The 25,503-nt window shown below is 38.4% G+C and overlaps 2 protein-coding genes across 3 annotated transcripts in view; one reads left to right on the top strand and one right to left on the bottom strand.

The window, feature by feature from the left end:
• The window catches only part of BTD (biotinidase), a 38,571-nt gene that overhangs the window by 9,078 nt on the left and 3,990 nt on the right, over positions 1-25,503 (bottom strand). The window contains exon 2 of one of the 2 annotated variants that reach the window (XM_064704569.1): positions 508-656. The gene's annotated coding sequence lies outside the window, so the exon portion shown is untranslated. Of the gene's footprint in view, positions 1-244; positions 286-507; positions 657-25,503 lie in introns of those variants that run through there. The other variant, XM_064704575.1, reaches the window with a different exon arrangement.
• Positions 55-21,009, top strand: HACL1 (2-hydroxyacyl-CoA lyase 1). The gene is made up of 17 exons (XM_064704566.1): positions 55-166; positions 1,162-1,266; positions 4,850-4,890; positions 5,426-5,506; positions 8,153-8,225; positions 8,715-8,792; positions 9,762-9,856; positions 10,246-10,358; positions 11,957-12,092; positions 13,231-13,336; positions 14,691-14,774; positions 15,066-15,167; positions 16,084-16,238; positions 17,384-17,542; positions 17,833-17,940; positions 18,538-18,724; positions 19,142-21,009. Exons 1-17 carry the CDS (start codon positions 110-112, stop codon positions 19,172-19,174), a joined length of 1,713 nt encoding a protein of 570 aa, XP_064560636.1. The 5' UTR covers positions 55-109; the 3' UTR covers positions 19,175-21,009.

Raw genomic sequence — 25,503 nt, 5'->3', positions numbered from 1 at the left:
CCGCCTCCTCCCCTGTCTGATTGGCCGAGCCGCCTGTCAGTCACCGCCCTCGCCCTTCGTCCCCTGTCCCGGCCCGGCCCGCCCGTTGCAGGTGGGCGGCGGGGCCGACATGGAGGGCGAGGCGGTCAGCGGGGCGCAGCTCATCGCCCAGGCCCTCCGGGCGCAAGTAAGAGCGCGGGACGGGGACCGGCAGCCTGCGGGCCGGGACAGTCTGCAGCGAGTGAATGTGCGCGGCCGGACTCACCCGGGGGCGGACGGAAAGGGCTCGCCCCGCCGCTCTGTGGGAGCGAGGGAGAGAGAGGGAGGGAGGTTCCGCTGCACAGACCGGGAGCGGCCCGGCCCTGAGCGGCGTTCCCCAGGCCGACACTGATTCCCTTCTTCTGGAGGGCCTGTCCCGTTCCCGAGCCGGCCCCATTCCCGAGCCTGTCCCGTTCCCGAGCCTGTCCCGTTCCCGAGCGCGCCCCGTTCCCGAGCCTGCCCCCTCCCGAGCTCAGCCGTCCCCGTTACCACCAAGCGATGCCGGGGCTCCTCTGCGGCTCTGCCCGTGACAGCTGGATGGATGTGCCTCCTGCGCCTCCTTACAGGGACGAAAACTCTGTGTTATCACTGAACTCGAGATGCTGGCACGGGTCTTGGGAGAAGACACTGCGTTTGGCCTGTGAGACATGGAAAAGTAGTTCACTTGTAATCCAAATAAACGTAGTCTTCTCCATCTCTGTGTTTCTGTGAGCACGGTGCTTTCCCAGCCCGTTTTGCCGTTAGTTTTCTGTGAAACTGTGCAAGCACGAGGTGCCGTGAGGCATTTTCAGAGTAGAGGAAGGTGACATACTGAGAATCAGGAAAGTGACATAGCAGGGTTGTCCCAGGTAAGAATCGCTCAGTGAAAAGCACTAAACACACCTTGACTGAGGCACCGAACCCTTGTCCTACTGCTTTTAGCCTCCCAAAATCCATTTATGTTAATTTCACAACCACAGAGGGCTGAGCTGCAAGCATCAGCTGATGTTGCCACAGTGACCTGTGAGCTTCTCTGTGACTATATATGTTACATTTTAGTTTTAGATTGCCTGTGTAGTTAGCATGTCTGTGTTTGGCATGTGCTTATTAAAGCTGTTTTTTGGGAAAAAACAGTCTGACTTTTCTCAACTTTTTTCTTTATAGAATATTGAATACATGTTTGGCATTGTTGGTATTCCAGTCACTGAAATTGCAATTGCAGCCCAGGCAGCTGGAATAAAATATGTGGGAATGAGAAATGAGCAAGCTGTAAGTATATATCTGTAATGGGACCAACCATTTCCTTAACTGTTTCACAATGGAATGAAACCCAGTTTAAGTTTTCTTACTAGAAAGAATGTGGTCTCTGAATTTTCCTTTAAAGAACCTATACAGTAGGAGTCACTGTTATTTTGGAATAATGGAGAACATTGGTGCATTGGGTTGAGTGTTTCTTTGTGCCCTTCTTTTCCCACTTCCATTTTAAAGTGGCCTCTTCTTTTCTGTTAAGGAAATTGCATCTTCTTTCATTTAAAAATGCTATTCTCCAATAAGGGAGCAAGGATAGGAGAGAGGAAAAAAAAAATTAAAGACAGCATATGATGGAAAACAAAAAAAAATTATTAAAAGTTATCTCCTTCAAGTGATGTACTGTCAAATATTATCTGCCAGGTTTTGAGATGCTCATCCATTTGAGGGCTTTTTGTTTTTATGTAGCTTTCTACAAACTTCCCAATATTATCATTCTTACTCTAACTGGTAGTATTTTAGTTCTTTTCAGGACTTTATTGCCTGCTCCTTTTTTCCCCCTGTCTATATCGTGTTCTTAAGTGCCCAAAGAGGAAGGTTTTCCTGTTGTTGATAAACTTGTTCTGACAATTTAAATAATTCTAGGGTTTTTTTCCTTAACTGTGTTTTAAAAGCTCACCGAACAGCAAACCATAGAAAGTAATAATGCTTCCAAGTGCTCAAAATCAACCATGAACATACACTTAGACTCTCTTATTTATATATATTTCAGCTTTATTGTGTAGGTGGCAGAAATGAAAGAGCCAGGCTCGTCAGCATTTTGGTGCTGTGCTGCTAATTCTGCATTTGTTTGGTTTCCCACAGTAGTAACTCTTTAAATCTCAGTAATTTCTTGGGTAATCTCAGATTGAAGATAACCTTGGGATTATTTGTTGTTTTGAAGGGTTGCTGCACAAGATGGGGAGCTGGCTGCTGAACTGGTGGCTGAGGGACCAGCAGCTTCCCATCCATACCTGGCCTACAGCAGTTGCCAGTTTTCCTTAATTTACTTAGTTCATAATCTTTAGGATTGTCCCAGTCCTCAACATAGTCTTGTTACAGTGCTTCTTCTAAATCAGGTGGTTGTGAGCTGTATGTTTTTCTGTCTGATCCCTTCATTGTTCCATTGGAATGTGAGAATATAGAGCAATGCATGTCTCTGTGGAAAATCTGTAACATATGAGCGAGGCAAACATAGACAAACATATTTAAAAGGTGTATTTGAATCTTTGAACAACTGGGAATTCAGCACAATCTTTATGTTCCTCTAGGCCATTTAGCAAATATTCTAGTTTTAGCTGTGGTTACTAACATGATTAAAATTAATTTCCTCAGGTATCTATAATTACCAGAGAAGATTGCTTTGCACTGCCAAACAAGATGCTGTTCTATTTATTAGTCTTTGCTAGATGATTTATGATTTAATTATGAGCTGCTTTTGTCGTAGAATAAAAACAGCACAAAAAGACTGTTTTAAGGTTAAAATGTCAGGATTTCTCTTCTTTGGGGAGTTGAAAAGGTTGAATGGAGATACATCTTGTAGTGAGTTTTGGTTTGTTCTTTATCCCCAGTGAATAATAGAGTAATTTCTTGGCAAAGGGTGAAAGGTTATGTATAGTATATTTAAGATATACTCAATATATACATGTCATAGTTTTAAATGTCTCAGTTGTGTGGTCTGGCTGTGGAGGATGTGTACACAGCTGCCTCCTTTATTGGTGAAGGCAGCTGTAAATGATATATGGAAAATGAAGGGATTTTTTTTTCCAGGGGTTGAGTTTCTACCTCATTTCTAGGCCAGATGTAGCAAAAGAATTTCCCTGTAAAAGTGATAACATTTTAATTAGCAGTGTTCATAGGAAATAGGGCCAATGAACAAGTTCACACACAATAAAATCTCATGGTGAGATAATTATCAAGCAGCGTACCTGTTGGTTGGCATCCTTATGTTCTTATTCTGCCCAGGATGGTGGTGGAGTCACCATCCCTGGAGGTGTTCAAAAACGACTGCAGGTGGCACTGAGGGCCATGCTCTGGTTCACAAGGTGGTGATAGGTCACAGGTTGGACTCAGTGATCTTGGAGGTCTTTTCCAACGTTAATAATTGTGTGAAGAACTCATAAAACTGCAGAATAGGAACACCTGATGAAAGCATGGAGCTAAAAGTAGCAGTGCCAATACCCACAAGCCATTCTCCTGTGGCCTGTAACATGGTGTAAGTTTGCCAGAAGCAGTTCACCTGCATCCACATGCCCTTTGAACAGTGAAAACTGTGTTGCAACTTCACAGGGGCGTGTGTTTTTTGTATCTCTCCTTGGGTAATTAGAGATTGTTGCAGTTGTTTACGAGCCTGATAACCCAGCTCAGTTCTAAACTTCAAAACCCCCTTTACTATATGTTTATTTGTTAACAAAACACATTATTTGTGTTAATTCTTACTCTTTAATAATAATTATCACTACATATTCAAACCAATCTCCTGATATTTGTATCCTTAGTTGTGGGCATGTAATGTGCTGGTGTTGGTGCAGCTGTGAAGGGAATTGGGCTCAAAGAACCCTTTAATAATGGCAGCTGGAACCAAAGTGGGCATCTTATCACCAGAGTACTCAATTATAACTGAAATCAAATCTCCAGTCTATTTAAAAATGAAAGAGGCAGGTTCTAAGGCCAGAAGCTTACTTTAAAAAATTACAAAATATTGCAAAAGGAGGGGTTTTTTTTTTCCATTAAGTGTTAGAACTCACTGATTTCAAGACAGGAGTATGAAAATATGAGAGACTGGGCAATGTCACATGTGAATTCTTGAGTTCTGTTGTCACCTGTAAACTTCTTGATCACAGGCTGTCATTTTACCAGGTGAAATTTGTATCCAAATGTTTAATATCACTACAGGAATAGCTTAAAAACATACTCTGCAATAACACTGCTGATAAGCTGTGCCAACACATGTTGTATATGTTGCTTTTGTAATTGTTATTCAAAACATAATTTTTCTTTAAATGTGTGATACCAAGCAGAGTGAGAAGTATTTCAGCAGCTCAGCTTATAAAAGATGATCCCAAATCATCTAATTATTGTCTCCAATGTGAGATTTCAACCTTTTGCTTGATTTCTGAAATACAATTCAGAATAGCTGCATTTCTGCTTGTTGTCTTTCTCTTGCAAGTCCCTCTTCCATGTCCATTCTGAAGGCAGTGGAAAGCAGAAGTTTCATGTTTTGTTCTATTTATTTTTTTCCCTTGGTTTTAGTTGGTTTTTTTTCATCTGGTTGATGTTTTCCTTTTTCATTTCCCAAATAATCCTAATGTAATAACTTGTGACAAAAGGAGCCTGAAATGTGGAGAGAAGTGGAGAAGAGTCTTGAGATTTTTCATATTAATCTTCATGGACGCTTCTAATAATGAGAAGAGTGAAATGGAGTTTTACTTATATTTAAGCTCTTATAGTCAGGGAAGAATCTGTACCTGCTTATTTTCAGTATTTTTGTTGAAAGTTATGTACAAAATATCATGAAGTGTAATAATAACATCAACAGCAACATTAACTCCAATATTTTCAACAGGCTTGTTATGCTGCATCTGCTGTTGGATATTTGACTGGCAGGTATGTAAAGATTGTGCAAAGCTGTTAAGAAATGCCCACTAGTTAAGAATTATAATTTTTTATCTCATCACCTGGAATAGCAAGAGTCTCTGCCTGAATTAAATTTCAGTAAAATTTGTGTTGAATCAGATGCAATTCTTCCAGTGTGAGTTTTCTTAATTGGTAACTGCTGATAAAGTACAGTTGAGAAAACTGCAAACATAAGTTTACATTAGATGGCAGAGCAAATGTGGTAGAAGTCGTCAGAGCTGTTTCAGGATAAGCCTGTGTACGTTGCCCATGTCTGTGTGGGTGGCACATAATTGTTCACTTGCTTTTCTAATTGGATTGATACAGCTCCATAGTTTCTGATTTCCATGTCTACCTTTAGTCATTCATACAAATTCCTAGCCATTCATGAGTTTTGCTGACATGAGTAAAGCTTTAATATTCTATATTTCAGCACCTTACTAATTTTGTTGATTATTTATTTGGTGTTCCCAGTGCTTACTTTGCTTTTCTCTCTTCCTCTTCTTTTTTTGTATTTTCTGTGTAGACCAGGAGTTTGTCTTGTAGTGTCCGGTCCAGGTTTCTTACACACCCTTGGTGGGATGGCAAATGCAACCATTAACTGCTGGTAATTTAACTCCATTTTTCCTTTAAAATTCCAATAATTGTGTGTTGTTACTTGTTTCAGATGTTGAGCTCCACGGTATTTAGTGTTTTAATTTTCTCATTATTTGCATGAAAGCGGAAAAAAGGAGTTCTTCCTTTATCAACCTTAAAATAATTTAGTTACATTTTTGTATTCTCATGGATAAAATTCTTGGTTTTGTCCTACCCCATTGTGTATATATTAGAAAATCTACCAGTATAACTGGTTGTATGGATGTGTTTGAAAATGAAGTCAATATTAGCCTGTAATGATCTCATGATCATGGAGATCATCTTAAAGGTGTTTCCTAAATTTAAATTCATACTGCCTTTGAATTACTGTATTTCATACGTGAATAAATTGACAACTGCATTGTTAAAATCCCTATTTGCTCCCCACACAGCCATTTAGAGCAGTAATTAAGTATTCAATTAAATGATGTGCAGAGGGATAGCATTTACTCCTATAAGCCTTCAGTGAGACGTGACAGCTTTGTCTGGTGTGCCCCTGGAAGCTGTTCAGAAAGCTGTACTGAGGAATTTTGGGAAGAAGCTGTAGCAATAGCAAGCAGATGTGTTCACAGAACAGAATGTGATCCAGAGCAGTGTGAGCACTGGAACACTGAATTAGCAGTGGCTGATGGATGAGGGAAGCTCGGTAATGGGAACACTACAAATCAAATCTGACATTTTGAAAAAAGTCCTCTAGTGTTCAAATCCTTTTTTTTAAAAAATGAGTTATTGACTAAAGTTTTGCTGTCACTATTTGACCTTAGACTAAAAAAGATTATAGGAAAACCTTGCTTTTGAACAGTCAGGAGTTTGATTATAAGAAAGAAGTATACATGTAATTTACTTATGGATTTGCAGGAGACAATTTTGAGCGTAAACTGCGTTTTCAAGAGTAAAACCTCTTGATACTTCCTGCTAAAAATTGCCTGCCATGCTGCTGCTTCCTGTCCTGCCTCATTCTGAGCAAGATTTTGTACCTCATTCTGGCTGTGACAATAGATTCCAAAGACAAGTGTGTGCTAGTTGGTAAGATTTGGAGTAAACACAAACATGCTGAAATTGCAGTTAAATTTTTTATCAGTTGACTGAAGTTCTTCTCCTGCAAGTCCATAAGACTTACCATTATTAGTTTCATTACAGTCAAATGTTCTGTCTGCTTCACTGTTTTATAAGCACTGCTCTTCAAAATGTCTGCAATATTGTGACAGTAGTACAATGATTTCCTTGAGGGAAAAACTTACTTCTAGTTAGAATTGTTTAAAACTTCAAGGGCAAAACTAAATCTTTTCAAGATACAGCTGTTGGAGTTGGCTTTCTAAATAGTAGACCAGTTTTGTAATTGTATTTCATTATTGGGAAGTAGTAGTTAATTTGTTCATTAAAATATTTAAATAAATTTGAAAAAGGCAAGTGAGAGGAACATAGGGTTTTTTGCTGTCAAACAGCCTTGGATAGTAATAATCATTTTGCTGAGGGGATGAAGCAGAATGAAATGTGTAGAGCAGTCACCAAGTGAGTTTTTCCATAAAGATTTTTCGTGGAGGTAGGATGCAGCCTGAAGTTCTCATTTCGCTGCTCCAGGGAATTAGAATTGAGATTCTTGATGTATGGCAGAGACATGGCCTGGTTATGAAGCTTGGATCTATATACACATATCCCCAAGTCTTATGGGTGATTAAATTTAGGATTATGCATGGAAGTCACTGCTAATGTTTGAGCTTGATACACTGTATAGATAAATGCAGTGTATAAGGCCGGATCTGAAGAGAAATTGTTTAAGAGAAAAAGCCTAGAAAGTTATAGACCCAATATTTCAATATAGTGTAGATGAATAAGATCAATAAAACAACTTTCCTCTGTTGACTCAGCACTTAGCATTTTAAGGAGTTTGACCTACAATTTGAATAAAAGACAGGTTTTCATTCACTGTAGGAAAATTATTTATTATACTTTGTGGAAATTACAGTAAAAATGTGCTCCTGTAGGATGTATAACCCTCATGGTAACACAATACTGCCTTCCTCGCCTAGCTGTGAACTGATTTCAGGACTGCTTTGCAGGCATGTTAGTTTTTTGTCTGATTTTTTCAGTTTTGGAGTTTTTTTACTAAAAACAAAATGCAGGGAGTTAGCTCTCAGCCAGCTAACTTAGCTGTGTTCCAAGTTGTATAGGAAGAAAGCATAATATTTTTGAAAAATGGTATTCTAGCTTGTTTCTTAGTTCTAGTGCTTGTGCATGTTACAGTATCCTTTATAAAGACACATCTTAATACTTTTTGGACCAATTAATACTTTTTAACTTCTTATTAGGTGTTATCATTCCCTCAAACCACTGTGTCACCCATATTTTCAAACTTAAATGAAAATTGCCTGCAATGGGACTTGGTTTTAGAACTTCTATGATCCAAGTCACTTAATACGGCCAAATTGTCCCAAAACTGGTAACCCAAAACTGCTGGGAAGGCTACTGGCTGACACTCTGATATTTAGAATCCATTTTTGTATTCTGTATTTATTCTTGTACAGATCTGGGAATGCTATATGTATATATGTATACTTACAGGGGTTTTTGTTTGTTTGTTTGTTTTTAATTTTTGTTTGTTTTTTAACTTTTCTAGGCCTTTGATTGTTATTGGTGGTTCTTCTGACAGAAATCAGGAAACCATGGGAGCTTTCCAAGAATTCCCACAGGTATACAGACATATAGCTTTCTGCAGGAAGGTTTCAGTTAAATAATTCTTGTCGCTTCATTATTGTAGGAAAAACAATCCCAAACACTAACATTTCCTAGCAGATCTTGTAACGCTGTTGATTTGCTCCACCTACTGGTTTAAAATTGACATTGTGTAAATACAGCAGATTGCCTTCATGTTGGAATTCATACTCTATTTTAGGTTTTCAGCTAGTATAAATTACCTTTGTTTGTTCTGAGAAGGACAAAACCAAAATGTCCAAGAAAATAAACCAGTTTATGGGGGAAGAAAAGAAAAAAAGCAAAAGAACTTAAGCATATGGAGGAATGAGTATGATCTTGACAGTTTTCACCAGCTGCTACTGCATTTTTCTATGGGGAAGTTTCCACCTCATTGGTTTTCATCTGTCATTTCTTTAATTTTATTCAAGTGGAAATTAGAAAATTACTTTGATAAATCAATACAATGGTTATTTGCCTTTATTCAGGTTGAAGCTGGCAGGCTGTACAGCAAGCTGTCTGTCCGTCCAAGCAGCCTGGAAGTTATTCCTGCTGTTATTGAAAAGGTATGAAAAAATACAAAATAAACAACAGAACATCAGGTAACTGTCTCCTGTTTAGGTTTTGAGGGTTTATTTTTGTACAGTTGTTATTCTGAGTAATTTGCTGTGGCAGAAAGGAAGTGGTGGTTGATTGAGTAAATTAACAACTGGGGAGGTTCTGCTTATGGACAATGCTATGGAATAGGCTAGAAATAGATCCTAGTCCAGTCAGATGCTTACTGATCCCTGCAGTGATTTTTGTTAGCTTCAGATAAAGTTGGAAAATTTTTATGAAATAAATAGGGAGAGATGCAATAACTAGAAATAAAATGCTTCAGCTGTTTTACCGTTGTCATGTGAAGGGGATTTGGAGGGGGGCAGTGGAGATGGTTGTATTTGGGGTTTGAGTTTGTTTGCTGTTCTGTTGGATTTTTTTGAGAGTGAAAAAACACATCCTTATCTCAGTGCTTCAGAGAGGATTAGAGAAGTCTCCTGGTACTTGTAGCAGCCCTTCAGCCATGTCAGCCTAAATTCTGCATACAGTCATACTGTTTCCAGAAGTGCAGATTCAGCAGAGCATCTAGCTGCAATAGAAGAGCTGGGATCAAAAGTAATAGAAAATGGAGGCATTGGTTATCTTGGTTTTACTTTGTTTGTGCTACTTTAAGTAGAATTCAGCATGCATATTTAATTTTGTATCTCCAAACATAACAGCTGATAAAGCCATTGTCTCATTGCAAATGAAACAAAGAATTTAGAGTCTAATACTGTGCATCTGCTGAAAGGCTCTAGCTGGTATATAAGAGAAACTGTAAATAGCTGTCAAAACTTTATTTTGTGGTATAAATCCATGGAAGCTTCCACTGTGAGGAATCAGCAAAATGAAACTGTACACCTTGTCTGCCTACAGCAGAGTTTTCTTGCTTTTTTGAATATAGATATTTTTAAAATCCTGTCAAACAGTGATTAAAGCTGTGATTGTATGTTTTCTAGGCTGTAAGAACCAGTATGTATGGTCGTCCAGGTTCCTGCTATATTGACATTCCTGGGGATTTTGTGAATCTTCAGGTGAATAAGAGCTCTGTCAAGTGCGTAAAGATTACGTTCATTATTTTTAAAATTACTGAACAAAAGAAAATTCATTTATAGGCCAATTTCTTTCCTAAAACAGGAAAATCAAGCCTCTAAATGTGACATTGCATCATAACATGGTACAGATTTCAGTTTGTACTGAAATGTGCAAAATTAGTTAATATGGTAATATAATGATGTCACTCTGTAAATCTCTGAAACAAAACTACCTACAAGATCAAAGAGACAAGGAGGGAAAACTTCAAAGCCTGTTTTGAAAAATATATTTCCTGTTCTGATAAATGCTGTAACATGGTGTGTAGCAACAGCACTTTTATGCTGAACAATATCAGCATTTCTTGTTTTGAATCTTTCAAAGAGCCTCTTTTGTTTTGCTTGGCTGCAGGTACACGGAATGCTGCCTGCCACCTCCCGTCAGCTTGGCTGAGCACTCTGCTGTATCCAAAGCAGCCTCTGTCATTGCTCTTGCCCAGCAGCCTCTGCTCATCATTGGCAAAGGTAGAATGCTTTGGTGGAGCTTTGAACTGTGCATGTTCAGGACAAGAACTGTGCTTGCTTTTCCCCAGAAGTGTTACCCATATTCTTTTTAGTCTAACAAACCAACCAACCAGTAGTAAAAACACAAAATTCTGTGGAATTTGACGTTAAAATCTGCTGGGGTTTTAGATTTTTTTTCTGTTCTTTAATAGTTTGTTTTTCATCTAGTTTAAGGAAAATCAACTGGTAAAATACAAATTTATGTAGAAAAAACCCAGATAAGTGTTGTCTTTAATCCTAGAGCAAATACCAAGTGATCACTTCCAAAATTCCAAGCAATTTAAATTCTATTAAAGAAATATTCTCTGCTCTGGAATATATAGCAAGAATCAGAGTAACCAAAGGTAATTTTTCTGGTTCTTGCTGAAAGTGCCAGCCTACCTGTGTGGGGATGTACAGCACCACAGCACGTGCTGCTGCTGTTGCTACTTTACAGACTTTTCTTTGTATTCTGCCAGTCTAATCAATTCCTGGAGATGGAGGGTAATTATTTTCTGTGCAAGTTCACTTCTTTTATGCCTCCTTGTGGAGTGTTAGCCAGTGCAGTGGTGTTCCTGTTGAAGATACAGGTCAGCTAGGAAGAGAATTAAAATAACCAGCTCATTTAACCCAGGCTGTTTTCCTGCAGATATGGGGAATGATCTCTGTCTGTGTTTAATTGGGAAGTGCAGTGATTGAAATGAGATGGATCTTATGATTGATTAGGTAATGAAATTGAAAACAGAAGGGAGATCAGAAGAGATTATGGGTTGGTTTTTTTTCTCTCTGGCTGGATACACAGGAAGAAAAGGGTGTTCTTTGAAAGTGGAAGGTGGAAAACTCAAAAAAAAAAGTGTTTTGTCTATGTCAGCAATTGAGAATTTACTCAACAAATGTGCCTAGACTTTGTGCTATATATTGTTAGCAGAATTTTTTTTTGCAAGATTTGCAAAAGCATATTTTTCAGGTTTTAAGACTCATAGATTCAAGCCATGCACAAGGACCAGTCAGTTAATCCAGGTTACCTGAGCAAGCTTAATTCAGCAGCCATGAACTGCTGCAGCATCAGGAAATGTGTGCACAAACACATACCTTTGCAAGGACTTGTTTGTGTTTCTCTCTTTTCACTAAAGGCTTATAGTAGAGTCTTTGGGCAGGTTGTTATGGAGCAGGGGGTAAGCAAGAAATGACATGACATGACATAAAGGTAATCTCATGTTGCTGCTGCAGAAGTCTTTGTCCCATAATTCAAATTTCACTCACTAAAAAATTGTGATTTTAAATAAACAAGATCTCCTATTTTTCCCTGCCCTGCTTCATAAAAATTGATGGAAGAGTTCAGCCGAAGTCTTACAAAAAAAACAAGCAAACAAAATTTTTGCCAAAAGTATGTGACATTTTAACTGCAGATATCTGTGGTTTGGCATGTTTAGTTCTGAGTTCTTCAGGATGAAAAGTAACAGGCAGATTTCATAATGGAAAACAGTACTCTCTCTGCCATAATGTAATCAACATAATTGTAGTTCAAGCAAATACAGTTGGTTTCTGTAGTATTAAGCAGTCTCTTTCATTTTATTCAGGTGCTGCTTATTCACATGCTGAAAACAACATCAGAAAGTTGGTGGACCTTTGTGGACTGCCTTTTTTGCCTACCCCAATGGCAAAAGGAGTAGTTCCTGATAACCATCCAAATTGTGTAGCTGCAGCAAGATCAACGTAAATATAAAGCAAGGCTTCTAATCCTAACAGACAAGAAACAACTAGGAATTTTGGTGGGCTACAGATGCCAGGGAAGAGAAAATACATACCACAAAAATTTTTTCAACTATATTTTGCACCTCACTGTAGAGCACTGGAGATTCTGCTGGAAAAGGGACAACACATTTAAGTGGATCACTTTAGAATGCTGACCAGGAAAATACTTTGAGATATAATATATTCTGTAGCTATGAAACCCATGGCAAGTAGATGTATACATGTTACTAGTGTGTATTTTGTAACATAAAACATAGCTGGTAAACAGTTTATGTTAAATGTTTAACTTTGTGCACTAGATAAACTCCTTCTTTTTACTTTAACACCATAAACAGAAGCTTGTTGCAGCTGAAGTTTTGCCAGCTGTTGTTCCTGTGTGGTGTTTGCAATACCCTATCACTAAATTGCACTTTATTTATAAAGAAAAGTAAGATATTTCAAACTACTCTGAACGAGTATGTTAAAAGTGATTTTTAACAGGGGTTTTTTTTTTTGGCTTTTGACAAAATTAATGTGACTGGACTCTGAGAACCCCACTATGTATGAATATGCACAGAGTCAGTTTGCAGGTGGAGCATTTATATACTCTGAAAGTAAAATGCTGTCCATCGCTGAGCATATTAGCTTTATCACTGTTAAGCATGCTGCTAGGCAGAATAGAAAATAAAAGCATATACCAAATATTGTCTGCCTATCTGAAAGGTAAATTAATGGGAGATTAAACTGAGAGGCCCATACCAGTCTTAATTTTGGCATCCACTGTTGTCAGTGTCACAATAGTGAGTCTTTTGCTTTAACCTGAGCATCATTCTAGCATCTTGTTAGTCTCACAATGTATATGATTCCTCTCCTATATGCAGTGTAATAGGAAAATAGTAATTAACTTTCTTCTTAAGTTCCTTAACTTTAGAATGGCTTGGTGATTGGCTGTATAAAAGGATACAGGGCTTTGGGGCTAAGCAAGCAGCTTAGAGGAATGAAGAATTCTATGTGTATTCTGAGGTTTGCTGTGGTGGTTAGGGTTGTTTCTAATTTTGCAAAGACTGTTAAATGTAATAGTGATTCCTTCTTACCTGCTTCTGTCATTTCCCTTTGTTAGGGCATTACTGCATGCTGATGTAATCATCCTGCTTGGTGCAAGATTGAATTGGATTTTGCATTTTGGTCTTCCACCAAGGTATCGACAGGATGTAAAGGTTATTCAGGTAAGCAGGATAATTTTTATCACTTAATGGAAGTCTTCTGTGTTCTGTCATTGACCAGAACAATTATTGTAAATTATTTTGGTAATGTCTTTCATGTGGCAAATACTGCCATATGGGCAGTGCAGTATGGTGCATATAGTTATGGTAATTCTCCAGAAATACTTATGCTCTCTTTAATTATTGTTTTTTCTTCCCAATTTTTTTTCAAAAATGCTTACAGTGTTGTTCCTAGTATCAAGAGCTTGGTGCTGCTGTAATGAGGAGGGCAGACACATCTATGCCATTGACTAATAGAGGGTTAGACTCACAATACTGTTGTGATCTTTGGACCATTGGAATTTCTATGATTGAAAGAAAACTGTCTTTGTCTTTAAAATTGTGGAATCTTTCTTACTGCTCTCTTGGCTGACTTTTTTTCTGAAAAAGAGCTGCTTTCAAATCCTGTCATATTGTAAAAGCTCAGTCACTCAGAAATGAAGTAAGAGGAAGAAAGGCTGTTAAACTAACTATTGCATTTGATAATCTGCCAGCTTTTTGAAAGAGAAGTCTTCAAATTGTGTCCTTAAAATCTCCTCTCCAAGACTCTGTGATCAAATAGTAGTAGTTGATTCATACTGGCTGTCCTGCTTACACTGACCTGGAACATAGTCTAAAGTTCCAAACTTCAAACTTAATAGCATTAATTTTTAAGCTAAATTTTTTAAAATACATGTTACTTTTGCAAATATTATATTATTCCTCTTCCTAAAAATTTAAAGAAAATATTTTTTCATCTCGCTTAATTTATTTCACTATCAGAGATTAGTATTAAAACACTAAGTCACTTCATTGTCTACGTGACCTGGTCAAAAATAACAGTTTATGTAACCTTAGAGGGCTCATGCATCACTGATAGATTTGCTTCAGTAGTTGCAACTTACTTTTCAGTCTCTTCATGCTCACTAAGTTCTTATTGTCAAGTAGCATACACACAGTTTTCTCAGTGAGAAAATTGCTGCTTTGTATAGGTATATATGCTTTGTATACCTGAACCTGGATTTTTAGCTCACGTGAAATGCTGTAGTAAAGTTCTACAGTGTCTGCAAGAGCTTGAAAGAAGCAAGCAATCAACTTCAAGGATATATATAACTTTTCATTAAAATAGGTATGTACCATAGGGTTTTACTTTGTATAAAGGGTTGTCTCCTGATGTCATGTCAGGGAAAGACAAAGGAAGTTACCTGTGCAGCCAAAACAGGATATGAAGACAATGTTAGACATCTGTGCATGTTAGGGCATGTTCCTCACTTGAACTAAAAAAAAAATTCTGGTTAATATCCTTGAGTTAATGGTTGGTTTTGTTTTTGAAATACAGATTGATATTTGTGCAGAAGAGCTGGGGAATAATGTAAGGCCAGCTGCAACTTTATTAGGTGACATAAACGCCGTGACTGAGCAGGTATCATAATGTCCCATGTCCTCTGGTTTTGACCTCAATTTCCTCTGATTCATGTGGTGTAATTTGCCAGTTAAAAATAAAAGAAAAAAAAAACCCAACTGTTCAAGGAAAACCATTTTTCAGGCAATATATTTGTGTTGTATATCCAGTCTATTCTCAAATTTTATGTTAAAGATTCTGATTACTGTGATTGTGCTGGGATGGTTCTTAGTAATGTTATTATTGATATATCTTTTGTTGTCTTTTAAATATGTTGAAGGACCACTTTACAACATTTCAATATTGTTCCAGCTCTTAGAAGAGTTCAGCAAAAGATCGTGGAAGTACCCTTCTAATTCAGAGTGGTGGCAGAAGCTAAGAGGGAAAATCAAGAACAATGAGGAAAGATCGAAGGTAGTGTGACATTAAAGAAATTAAAAGGTTTCTTGCTGTAACAGGCACTGATAAATTATCCGTATTGTAACTGGTCTTTACCCAGCTTCCTCAATTATTTCTCAGTTAAGTCACCCAGACTTTGAAAATTTGTACCATTCTGACACAGGCTTACTCTTCTTATGCTTAAGTGTTCTATGATTTTGTATAAATTCAAACTGTGTAGAAATCATTACACTTTGGGATTGGATTCTTAGAGCCATTAGTAGAAGACCACAGCCAGAGCTGCTGTATTATGGGCAATGGCTTTTAAGCAGTGGACTGATATTCCAAGTACTCCAAGTGGAAACTGGCTTAGGTGAAGGCACATTCTTAGTTTTCTTCTAATTGTAATCATTGTTTATAATTGTGCAGTTTAGCAGTGCTGGTCTAGGTTTAATCTATGTTAAAAGCAAGTAGCTGTTGAGGCAAAGAGACCACAGATGCTTGGTATATACCTATATATGTTACTTTGTGTAACTCGTATTCTGCAACTCCAGATGCATGTTCCCAAGACTGGGATCTAAAATAAAGTCATTTTAACAAATTGCTCTTTTGAATTATCTCCCAGCACACAGATGACAGCTCACTTAGGGTTGTAAATAGTCACGCCTGGTGCAGAAAAATTTCATGAGCCTCTTGGGTTAAACTGAGTTTTAATAGCTTCTGCTAATAATAGGCCATTGAAAGGCTGCTGAGCTTGTTGAGCCTCTGATAAATATGTTGTGTCCCCAGGATAGATACAAAAGGAATGACCTTGATGCAGTGCCTTAAAAAACAAATACTTCAGCCTTACCTGAAGCAGACTGTATTTTATTTCCATCGTTATTATTTATGTACCTCTGTTTTGCACCCTAAATTCTATTCATGGGAGTTACTAATATCTTTTCTTTTTAAGGGATTAGCATTGCAGAAATCTCTGCCTATGAATTATTATACAGTCTTCCATCACATCAGAGAACTAATACCCAAGGACTGCATTTTAGTGAGTGAGGGAGCAAACACCATGGACATTGGACGAACTATGCTTCCAAATTTCTATCCCCGGCAAAGGTGGGATATCATCTGTTCTGACTCAACATGCTACATTTCTGCATAAGTGTTTTCATTTAGCTAAGAAGAATAATGGCCTGGAAAACAGAAGTATAATATGTTGGGAGAGGGATTTAGGAACGTTTTCCACTCACATACTGATGTCCTGTCATAGACTGTAACAATTCTCTGCGTGCTCTGCAGCAGAATGGTGATAGCTCCTCTCTTCTTATGGGAAGGGAGTGATGAGCATTGTGTTCAGTTCTCTGACCTTGATGTTTGTTTCTGTGTTCAGAGTCTGTGGTAAATATTGATGAAAAATAAAAACAATCATTTGGATTCTTATGTTGAAAAGAATTCACATGAAGAGTTTTTCTTAGGAACACTTCAGAACAGGGAAAACTTGAAAATTGGATTATATATAGGCCATGCTTTCATGTAAACCTGCATGCCTAAGGTGTGGGTACTCAAAATACTGCTTTGTGAGCAAAACAGCCAACAACATCCATGTATTTCCAGTAGAGCTGGGGAAAGAGTGTGTATTTCCCCCCTTATTTAAGAAAAGCACACAGTAATGTTACTGGTTGTCTTTCAGACTGCACTGCACATGTCTGAAAGGAAATTTGAGCAGTTAACCCTAGAATAATCTAGTGCTTTATGTACTTTTGTATCCATTATGTGCTTCTGATGGAAATGATCTAACTAAATTATAGCTTTCAATTTGATTTCAAATGGTTGAACAGAAGACTAAAATTTGAACAGCAGTATTTAATCAATGGCTTTCAGACTAATAGTTATATTTTCAAGGAATTAAATATAGAAATATTTCATGTTGTCTGTCTCTGCAGTAATTGAATGTTTTTGAAATACTGTAACTATGCAAGCTAAAAGCATATGAGAATAGTTCATTATTGTGGCATTAGTGTACAAGAGTTCTTAATTTTAATTTGAGTTTTCCAGTATGTTTATATCCCTTAAAGCATTTGCAGTTTTATCAAATGTTTGGCTGACTATAATAATCTCCACATGTAGTATCTCTTTATACAAATTGTTTATAAAACAGTATTTGCATACTATATGGCAAAGTAATCAAAGTAAGGCGCCATGAATGAATTAAAGAGATTGAGTAGCAATAAAGGGATAGTAATTCTGTATTCTCCCTGTAGGCTTGATGCAGGTACCTTTGGAACCATGGGAGTGGGGCTGGGTTTTGCCATAGCAGCTGCCATGGTAGCCAGGGACCGCACACCTGGAAGGCGAGTTGTCTGCATAGAAGGGGACAGTGCTTTTGGATTTTCTGGAATGGAAGTGGAAACTATCTGCAGGTAACTGGGTTTTTTTTGGCTCAAGAGGATGCTCTTCAGGGTCACTTTAACTAGAAGAGCTTAACTGCTGGTAGGTGGGGCATCCATAAAACACATGAAAACAAGCCAGAAAACATACATGCTCATTTTTTATGTTGTTGTGATGTAGTGCTTTACTAGTGATGGTTGAATCATATTTCAGGTGGAAGTGGGGTTTTTTTGTCATTTTACTTGTAAGGGAAATTACACTCTTAGCATCTTACAGAAGGGGGCAAGTATTTCAGAATGCTTCCAAATGTGTCTTTTTACAGATACAACCTGCCAATCCTGATAATCGTAGTGAACAACAATGGGATTTACACTGGTTTGGATGCAAATTCCTGGGAGCAAATGTTAAAGTTTGGTGACCCTGCTACATGGTAAGCATCTTCAATGTCCTATGTAACTATGGAAGAAGTGACCAAAATGGTGATTCTCTTAATTTTTAATGCTTTATGATCCAGATTAAAATTACATTTATAAAATCAATTTAGTCCTGGGCTAAGTTCATATAAGTAAGAACCAATTACCAAAAGCAAACAGCCAGCCTAATTCCAGCCTATTGTTTGCACAGCAGAGCAGCAGAGAGATGATTCTCTATTAGTTTTCTCAGGTTCCTGCAGCAGTTCAGCTCACACAGTACAGAGTTCATAGTGGGTAACTTTCAAAATCCTGATACTCTCCAAAATTACCTGAGATCTGATTTTATACAGGACTTCTGCTTCTGAGCTGAGATCTCTGTACTAAGAGAACTAAGCTAAAGCTTAGCTGAGGAATGGTTCCACAAGACAAAAATGAGTACAGTACCCTATGAACACATCTTAGGTGATACAGCAACCATAGTTCTTTCAGCCCAGAAGAATTCATCAGGCCAGCACAATAATCATCTTGCACTTTAAAATTGGTGCTAAAGTAATTAAATTAGTCAGCCTGGCAATTTTCCCATGCCATTAGTCATGTTTTCCATTCTGTTACAGTGTACCTCCTGTTTCTCTCCTGCCAAATGCACACTATGAGAAAATTATGTCTGCCTTTGGAGGCAAAGGATACTTTGTTAAAACACCAGAAGAATTGCAGAATGCTCTGAAAGCAAGCGTGACTGACAAGCAAACACCTTCTCTTATAAATGTAATGATTGATCCACAATCTGAGAGAAAGAAACAGGTGTGTATGTTTTTTCCTTTCTTTTACTGCAGGCTTCATGGTGGTGAGCTTCTGAAAACCTTAGGGAATATAATTTAAACCACAGAGGAGGCAGGATGGTTGCAAGGAAGAAAGATTGTTGTTAGATTTGGGAGATGGAAAAAACAGATTGTTGTTACAATTGGGAGTTGGAAAGAACAGGTGCTTTTACACCCTGCCATCTGCTTTCCTTGCTACCTGCTTGTTTGGGTTTTTCCCCCTACTGGCTGTATAGTGTCCTTAATGACTGTTTCCAGAATTCAAGGTTATTCCTTTTCATTCTAGACCAAAGGAGATGAACCATTTTTAAGCACTCTTTATATCCTGTGGATTCCCTCTTACTGTTTGTCCATTCTGATGTGTTTTTTATTCTATGTTGGTTTGTTTTTTTGCTTCCAGGAATTTCCCTGGCTGACTCGTTCTAACCTGTAGTAGAAGAGGAAGATGATGGTGGTGCAAGGCATCATGTTAAATAAAACTGAATTGTTTTCTGGAAGTGCAACTGATACAACTGTATTTTGCATAAGCATTGGAACAAGTGGGATTTTAGAACTGCTGTTAGAGGAATCTTTAAATGCTGAAATTAGGTAATTGTAAAATGAGAAAGACGCATATGAATGTATATCCGGCCTTCTAACAGATGGTACAGAACACTGATGATAAAATTATATACTTTTGCTTTTACTCAGAGTAATACCCATTATCTGTGAATTAAAATCTTGAATGTTCTGGATGAACAGAATAAGGTGAGGGGTTTATGCTCTCTGAAACATAGAAGTGTTTGCCAGTCTGCAATTATAGTAGCTTGATTTTTAACCAACCACACCACCATTCTGCTTGTTAAAAACCTTGTCCTCTAAGGACCAAACCAAAGCATCTTGTTGTGAATAATTCTGAAGCCTGTTGCATTGGTCGTAGCTTCCTAATTTTACAGATTGATTTTTCAGCTTCTTCTGAATGTAGAAATAGTGTATTAAAAATGCAGACTTGCTCAAGGGCTAAGCTTCTGTCTACTGAATTTGTTTTTACTAACTGGAACTTATGGTGTTTGTAGGAAAAGCAAACCCTGGATTTTTGTTGGAAGCTTAGCTCTTCACAAACACCAGGCTGAAAACATGGCCATATTTATTAGTGAGATTTCCAGTATTAATAGACTGTAAATCTTTATAATCAGAAAAATTATAAATAAAACATTACCACCACCATCACTGAAATATCAACAGTGACACCAACAAAAAGACCACAAAGAAAACCCAAAAAACCCAAATGAAAACAAAATTTTAAAAAATCCCTCACCAGAGCAACAACAATAAAAGCTATTAGACTGGAGCATAATGTTAATTTTGGATGGCATCACAAAGCAACCACCAGGGTTTGTGCTGTGGCTGGCTAATTGTACAACAAAGGTTCTTCCTGTATGGAGACCTGGAGTCCCACCTGCACTGTGATGCAGAGGTGACATTTAAGGCAGATATTTGGCCTGCCTGGCATTCTATCTGCTGTATTTTCATTTGTTGCTGCATCTGACAATCTGACTTAGAGTTCAGACTTCAGAAATTAAGTAACTCTTTGTCTATACTTCTGTCATGGCCTACAACAGTTACTATGCAAAATACTCTAACAGATTATATTTACATCTATTCTTAAATGCAAGGTTCTTTGTTGTTACATGCACAAAAGGGAATATTCTGTCTCTGATTTGGGTTTTGCTTGCTTTGTTTTCTATTATTCCATTGTCACTAAGTGTTAGTTACCTAGTGGAAAGCACTTGATGACCTAAGGAGAGAGAGCACTGGGCTGGCAGGGGATTGTGGCCTGCAGTCAGGTTTGTTGCAAAAGGCTTGGCTTATTGGGTCTGGCACTTTGGTTTGGGTCTGGCCCAAGGCCATGGGTTACTGTTAGGTAGAGGAATGTAGGAATGTTTCTGCACACTGGTACAGGAATATAATATCTGAAAGAAATAATATCTGAAATAATCTGAAGTGCAAAAGGATAAAATCCTAGAGTGGATACAGCTCACAAAAAAATGTAAGGTTCCTGAGTTGCTGTGTTCTCTGGGATATCTGCAAGGAAGGTGGAACAGTGTTGAATCTTGACATTAATTTTGTTTCATTCTTCTTCTTGTCTCACAAAGTCATTTTGATGTTTCTATGATTAAACACAACTCATTATTATGGTGTAAAATATCTGCAAGAGTTAATGCTGGAACTGACCACAGGGGAGATTATTTGCATTGGATAAGCAAATGTAGAAAATACTATTTTATACCTGAAAATTAATAAAAAGTGATTTTCATGCTGTTTCTTCTTTAATGAGAGTGTTTGAATTATGTCAGCATTTTGTGTCAGCTGTTGGAAATAGGCTTTTGTTACTGTCTCAGCACCTCACAAAATAGCACAATGTGTTGAGTATGTGTTCCTGCAGCCCCTTGTGTGCTCAGCTTGCTAACAGGTTTAGTTTGCAATAATTCCAAACCTCTCAGTAATTGTGTTCCACCTTCAGTCTGCAGTGAATGCTGTAGGCTCTGCCCAGTGAGCATTTGGGTGTGTGGTGTGCTTGCTTTCCTTCAGCTGTTATGTAGCACATAGCACATACCCATTGTGGTGAGGAGTCAGGTAGGTGTAGGTTTGGTCTGGCCAGATTTGGTTTTAAGCACTCCATCAAAATCCCAAGTACACACAAAACAAGCAGCAATGCATCTTCAGCTCTGCCACTCTGAACCCAGCCCACAGGCAACAAGCACACACTGGCTGGAAGCTATGGTAAAAGTCTTATTAGGAAATATCTCTTCTGCACTGGCTGCCTCTTTTTATATGTTGGAATCAAAATCCCCCCTGCAGCTCTTTTCAGGCTGTTTAAAGAGCTTGATGGCTGTACTTAGAGGAAAGAGGGCTTAGCACTCCTCTACTTAATAATGTTCTGAGGAAAGACCAGGTGTCAGAGCTGCTCTTCTGCATGGCAAACTGTGGCAAACTGGGAATGTGACTTCTGTTGATTTATTGACTTATAAGTGGATATTAAAATGAGTAAGAAACAGCTATCCTGAAGGAGACATTTGCTGTTTCTTTTGATGATGTGATTGAAACCTCAGATGGACAAGCTTTGAAGAGGCCCTCAGTAAAGCAGACCCTTCCAGGTAATTATGGCACATGTTAAAATAAATGGGAGTTATTTCAGTGACTGTTCTTTCCAGGAATCTCTAAGATGCCCGAAGTAGCGATGAATTAAGTAAGAAAAGTTGATAAAATGACAGCCTGCTTGCTTGAGCCAATATGTTTGAGGAATGTTGGGTTTCATCAGTCTTATTAATGGGGTGATAGAAAAAGCAAGTAAGGATGCTACTGAAAATGTTGCATAGTTTAACCCGGATTTTTTTTTTTTGTCAGCTATAGAATGTCTGAGCAATCTAACTAGCAATTATTTGTATAATGCCTTGGATCAGAATTTAAACTGGATGCAGAGAAGGGATGCTTTGAAGATAGGATATGAATTGCTTTACTTGTGATTTGGAGAAATGGATTAGCATCTTATCTAGGATTGTATAAATGGCCATGATCACATGAAAGTAAGCAGCTTAGAGCATCTTTGCACATAAATGATGGGAGATTTCCCCTAGTGCTGGAAATGCTACCACATGAGGAAGATAGTGAAAGACTCACATAAGCCTTTTTACATCTCCAGCCTGTACAGCAATCTAAGGTTTTGTGGCTCTTGATTCCAGAAAGCTGTTCCTGGGTGTGAATTTTGTGCAATGACTACCTGTAGCTTTGTAGCATGAAACTTGTCATAACCTGCAGGCCTACCTGAGAGCAAAACTGTTGGACAGAGAGGCTGTTCAGTTCTGTGTGGGTTTGCCTCTGCATTCCTTGTAGTTCTAGAGGTGATGTTGACACACACTCAGTGACCTAAGCTAGAGCTCCACAATGTCTGGATGTAAGTCCCTCTTTTAATTAAATCTTCACATTAAAAGTATATTTTTCTTTAAATTTGCACTTTTCTAAGTGTTTGAAGGATTTGTCTTCTGTCTCCTTGGCATTGTCATGAAGACAATGTGCATGTGTGGCATTTTATAAGCCTTGGTGCTGGGAAGTGCTGGTACCAGAACTGGTAGAACCTACTTCAGGTTCCAGCCAAAGCTGGGCCCTAACCAGGCCATAAACCACCTGCTTTCTCTGCAAAAACAGGGGTATCTTTCAAGTTCCCAGAAAATAAGTAAAAAGTATGTTAGGTAAAATTAATATTTCAGCCCTGCCAGGAATTTAAATCTACCCAGCCTGAGCAGCTAATGCTGGCTCTCATTTTATGTAATTTAAATCAGAGAGACTGTATTAATGATTTTGGTGCAGAAACTGTTTTTACTCTAAGTTTTCATCTCTGTGTGCCAAATTGCCATTTGGTATTTAAGGTCTTAAATACAAATTAGTGAAGCTTCAAAAGTAGGAGTTTATGATGGAAATTCTAATGCAGCCTTAATTACAGTTCCCTGGTTCTGCAAAGGGTGCTGGGAAAATGCTCTTGTCTAATTTGATTAGGTTCAGTTATCCTGTGTTTGGGAGATGACAACCCTGGCATCCCAGAAAATCTGGGCAACAGGCAGTGCCCAGGCCTTTTCTGTGGCTGCCATGGTAACTCTGTAGCTGGGCTTCCAAAGTTGAACCCCTGGAAAAAGAGAAATTCTCTCCACCTTTAGCCTGAACCAGCATTCTTTTAAAATCAGCCTGAGATGCATGATCAGCTTACAAAACCAGGGCAGTTTTCCAGCATGGATGTGGCTTGCCCAGCAGCTATGGTGCCAGAGGACTCCCACTGAGTCCTGCTTGCTGTAGTGTCATGGTCAGCGCTTGCAGCCATCCCTTTGCTTATAACACCCTAAAAATCAAAAACATTCTGCTATTTCTTCTTGCTGTTCTACTGTGACCTATTTCTTTACCTTTCCCCAGCTTTATAATTTTGGTTCTTCTGTCAAGCCTTTGGGTAAACCCTTGTATGTTGTTCTCTACTATTGCTCCTCAAGTGAGTTTAGCAGTTCTGCTCCTGGTTTTGCATTCCGTAAGCCACAGGATCCCAAAACATTTAGTGCCCAGAGGTATCCAGGAGAGAGAAAAATGAGCCATGGGAAAATGAGGCTTTGCGTTATTTAAAAGACAAGGTGTCTGCAGCTTTTCAGGCCCCAATTTGCCAAGGCACCTATGCACGTGCTTCATTTCAGGAGCACCTTCATTGCTTTTACTTGCAGGCCCGTGGTTGCACCCATGATTAATTATTTTCCTGAGTTAGTGGTGCTTTGGCCTCTCACCTGAAGGGCACTACAACCTTCTGTAGAGGATCCTTGTGTCTGGGGCACTCTCCTAGGTATGCATGGACTGGTGTTTGGATCCATGTTTGTTTGCATCTCAGTGGTGTAATGGGCTGTACTGCAGTGTGAAAGTCAGGAGCAGGATGCTGCATTGCCAGGCATCCATGAAACTCTCAGAAATTAGAAGTCCTGAGTTTAGTGTGAGCATTAAAATAATGATGTCAATAATTATTTTCTGAAAAAAAAAAAATTTCTCTGTTGACAGAGAAAAAACAAGATTGTGCTTTGTGGTGCTTAATTCATTTGGCTCTTTGGCAAGATAGATGATAAATCACTTAAATTAGGAGTTGTGGGAGCCAATTACTGCCAGATATTCCTGTGTTCTGTGCCTCCAGCAGCACGGCAGCAATACAGGTGCAGGCAGTGAGTTCTGCAGACATTTACTAATCAAAGTAAAAAGCAGTAGACAATCCAAATGAAAAGAAGATGAAAAAAATTACCCTGCAAACAATTTCCATCTCCTCTAGTTGCAAGTACCAAGACCAGACTGGGTGATAGCTGCCACTTGTTTGTGATTCACTGTCTGAGGATGCTGAAGATTATCTACTTACATAGTGGTGACTGGAGGCCTCAGTTGGCTGGGACTGTGACTGTCAAGGCCATCTTCTTTGTCCTATAGGACATTTTTCTATTAGTCATCCTAAGGTTTTGCATGTCTGACCCAGATTTTCAAAACCTGACAATCCTAGACATACATCTTTATTCTCCGCATATGTGTGAGCATGTATGATGAGTGCATCTCATCCAAGAAGCATTGCATGTTCTGCAGTTTGGAAGGCGAGGTGTAAAAGAAAAATGAAGTGAAAAAGAGGAAGAAGAATGCTTTTATAAAGGTCAGCACCTGAATTATTGTTTTAAAGTTGTTCTATTTAGTTGTGCCCTCCAACATTACAAGTCCACAAGTGGGGTGCTTTTGGTAGCTTTGATGGAAGTCACTTTGAATTATCCCATAAACTTTAATCATGTCCTTACCTCTTTTGTTTTATAGTTTTCAGTAAAATAGAAATGTGTGCATGGGGATTACTCATTGGAGTGAAAAAAAAAAGTGAGGGACTGAGTCTTTGAATTAAGTTTTAACATTTCAAGATGAGCTTTCTAAACATGGAATGAGAGCTGGGGTGTCTGTAAACAAATACACTCTGAAGAGTGTAAAGACAAATCAGCTGCCCTAGTCACTTTTGCATTTCTGTGAACCAGAGAGTACAAACAAAAGAGGAGGCCAGAAGGCTGCTGCTTGTTGTGAAATGTATAACATCCATTAAATGCCTAATTTGCAAAAAGGAGTTGCTTTTGGAAATTGCTAGTCATGAATGTCCTGCCATCAATGTCCTCCTTCACCTGTTCATGCTGTGGGTGGTAATGTGAGGACTGACTTGTGCTGGCCTGTCTTTAGCCAAGCACCTGC

The sequence above is a fragment of the Zonotrichia leucophrys genome, chromosome 2, assembly GCF_028769735.1.
Source record: "Zonotrichia leucophrys gambelii isolate GWCS_2022_RI chromosome 2, RI_Zleu_2.0, whole genome shotgun sequence".
NCBI classification, from domain to species: domain Eukaryota; kingdom Metazoa; phylum Chordata; class Aves; order Passeriformes; family Passerellidae; genus Zonotrichia; species Zonotrichia leucophrys.
This window is presented reverse-complemented; position numbering and strand designations above follow the sequence as displayed.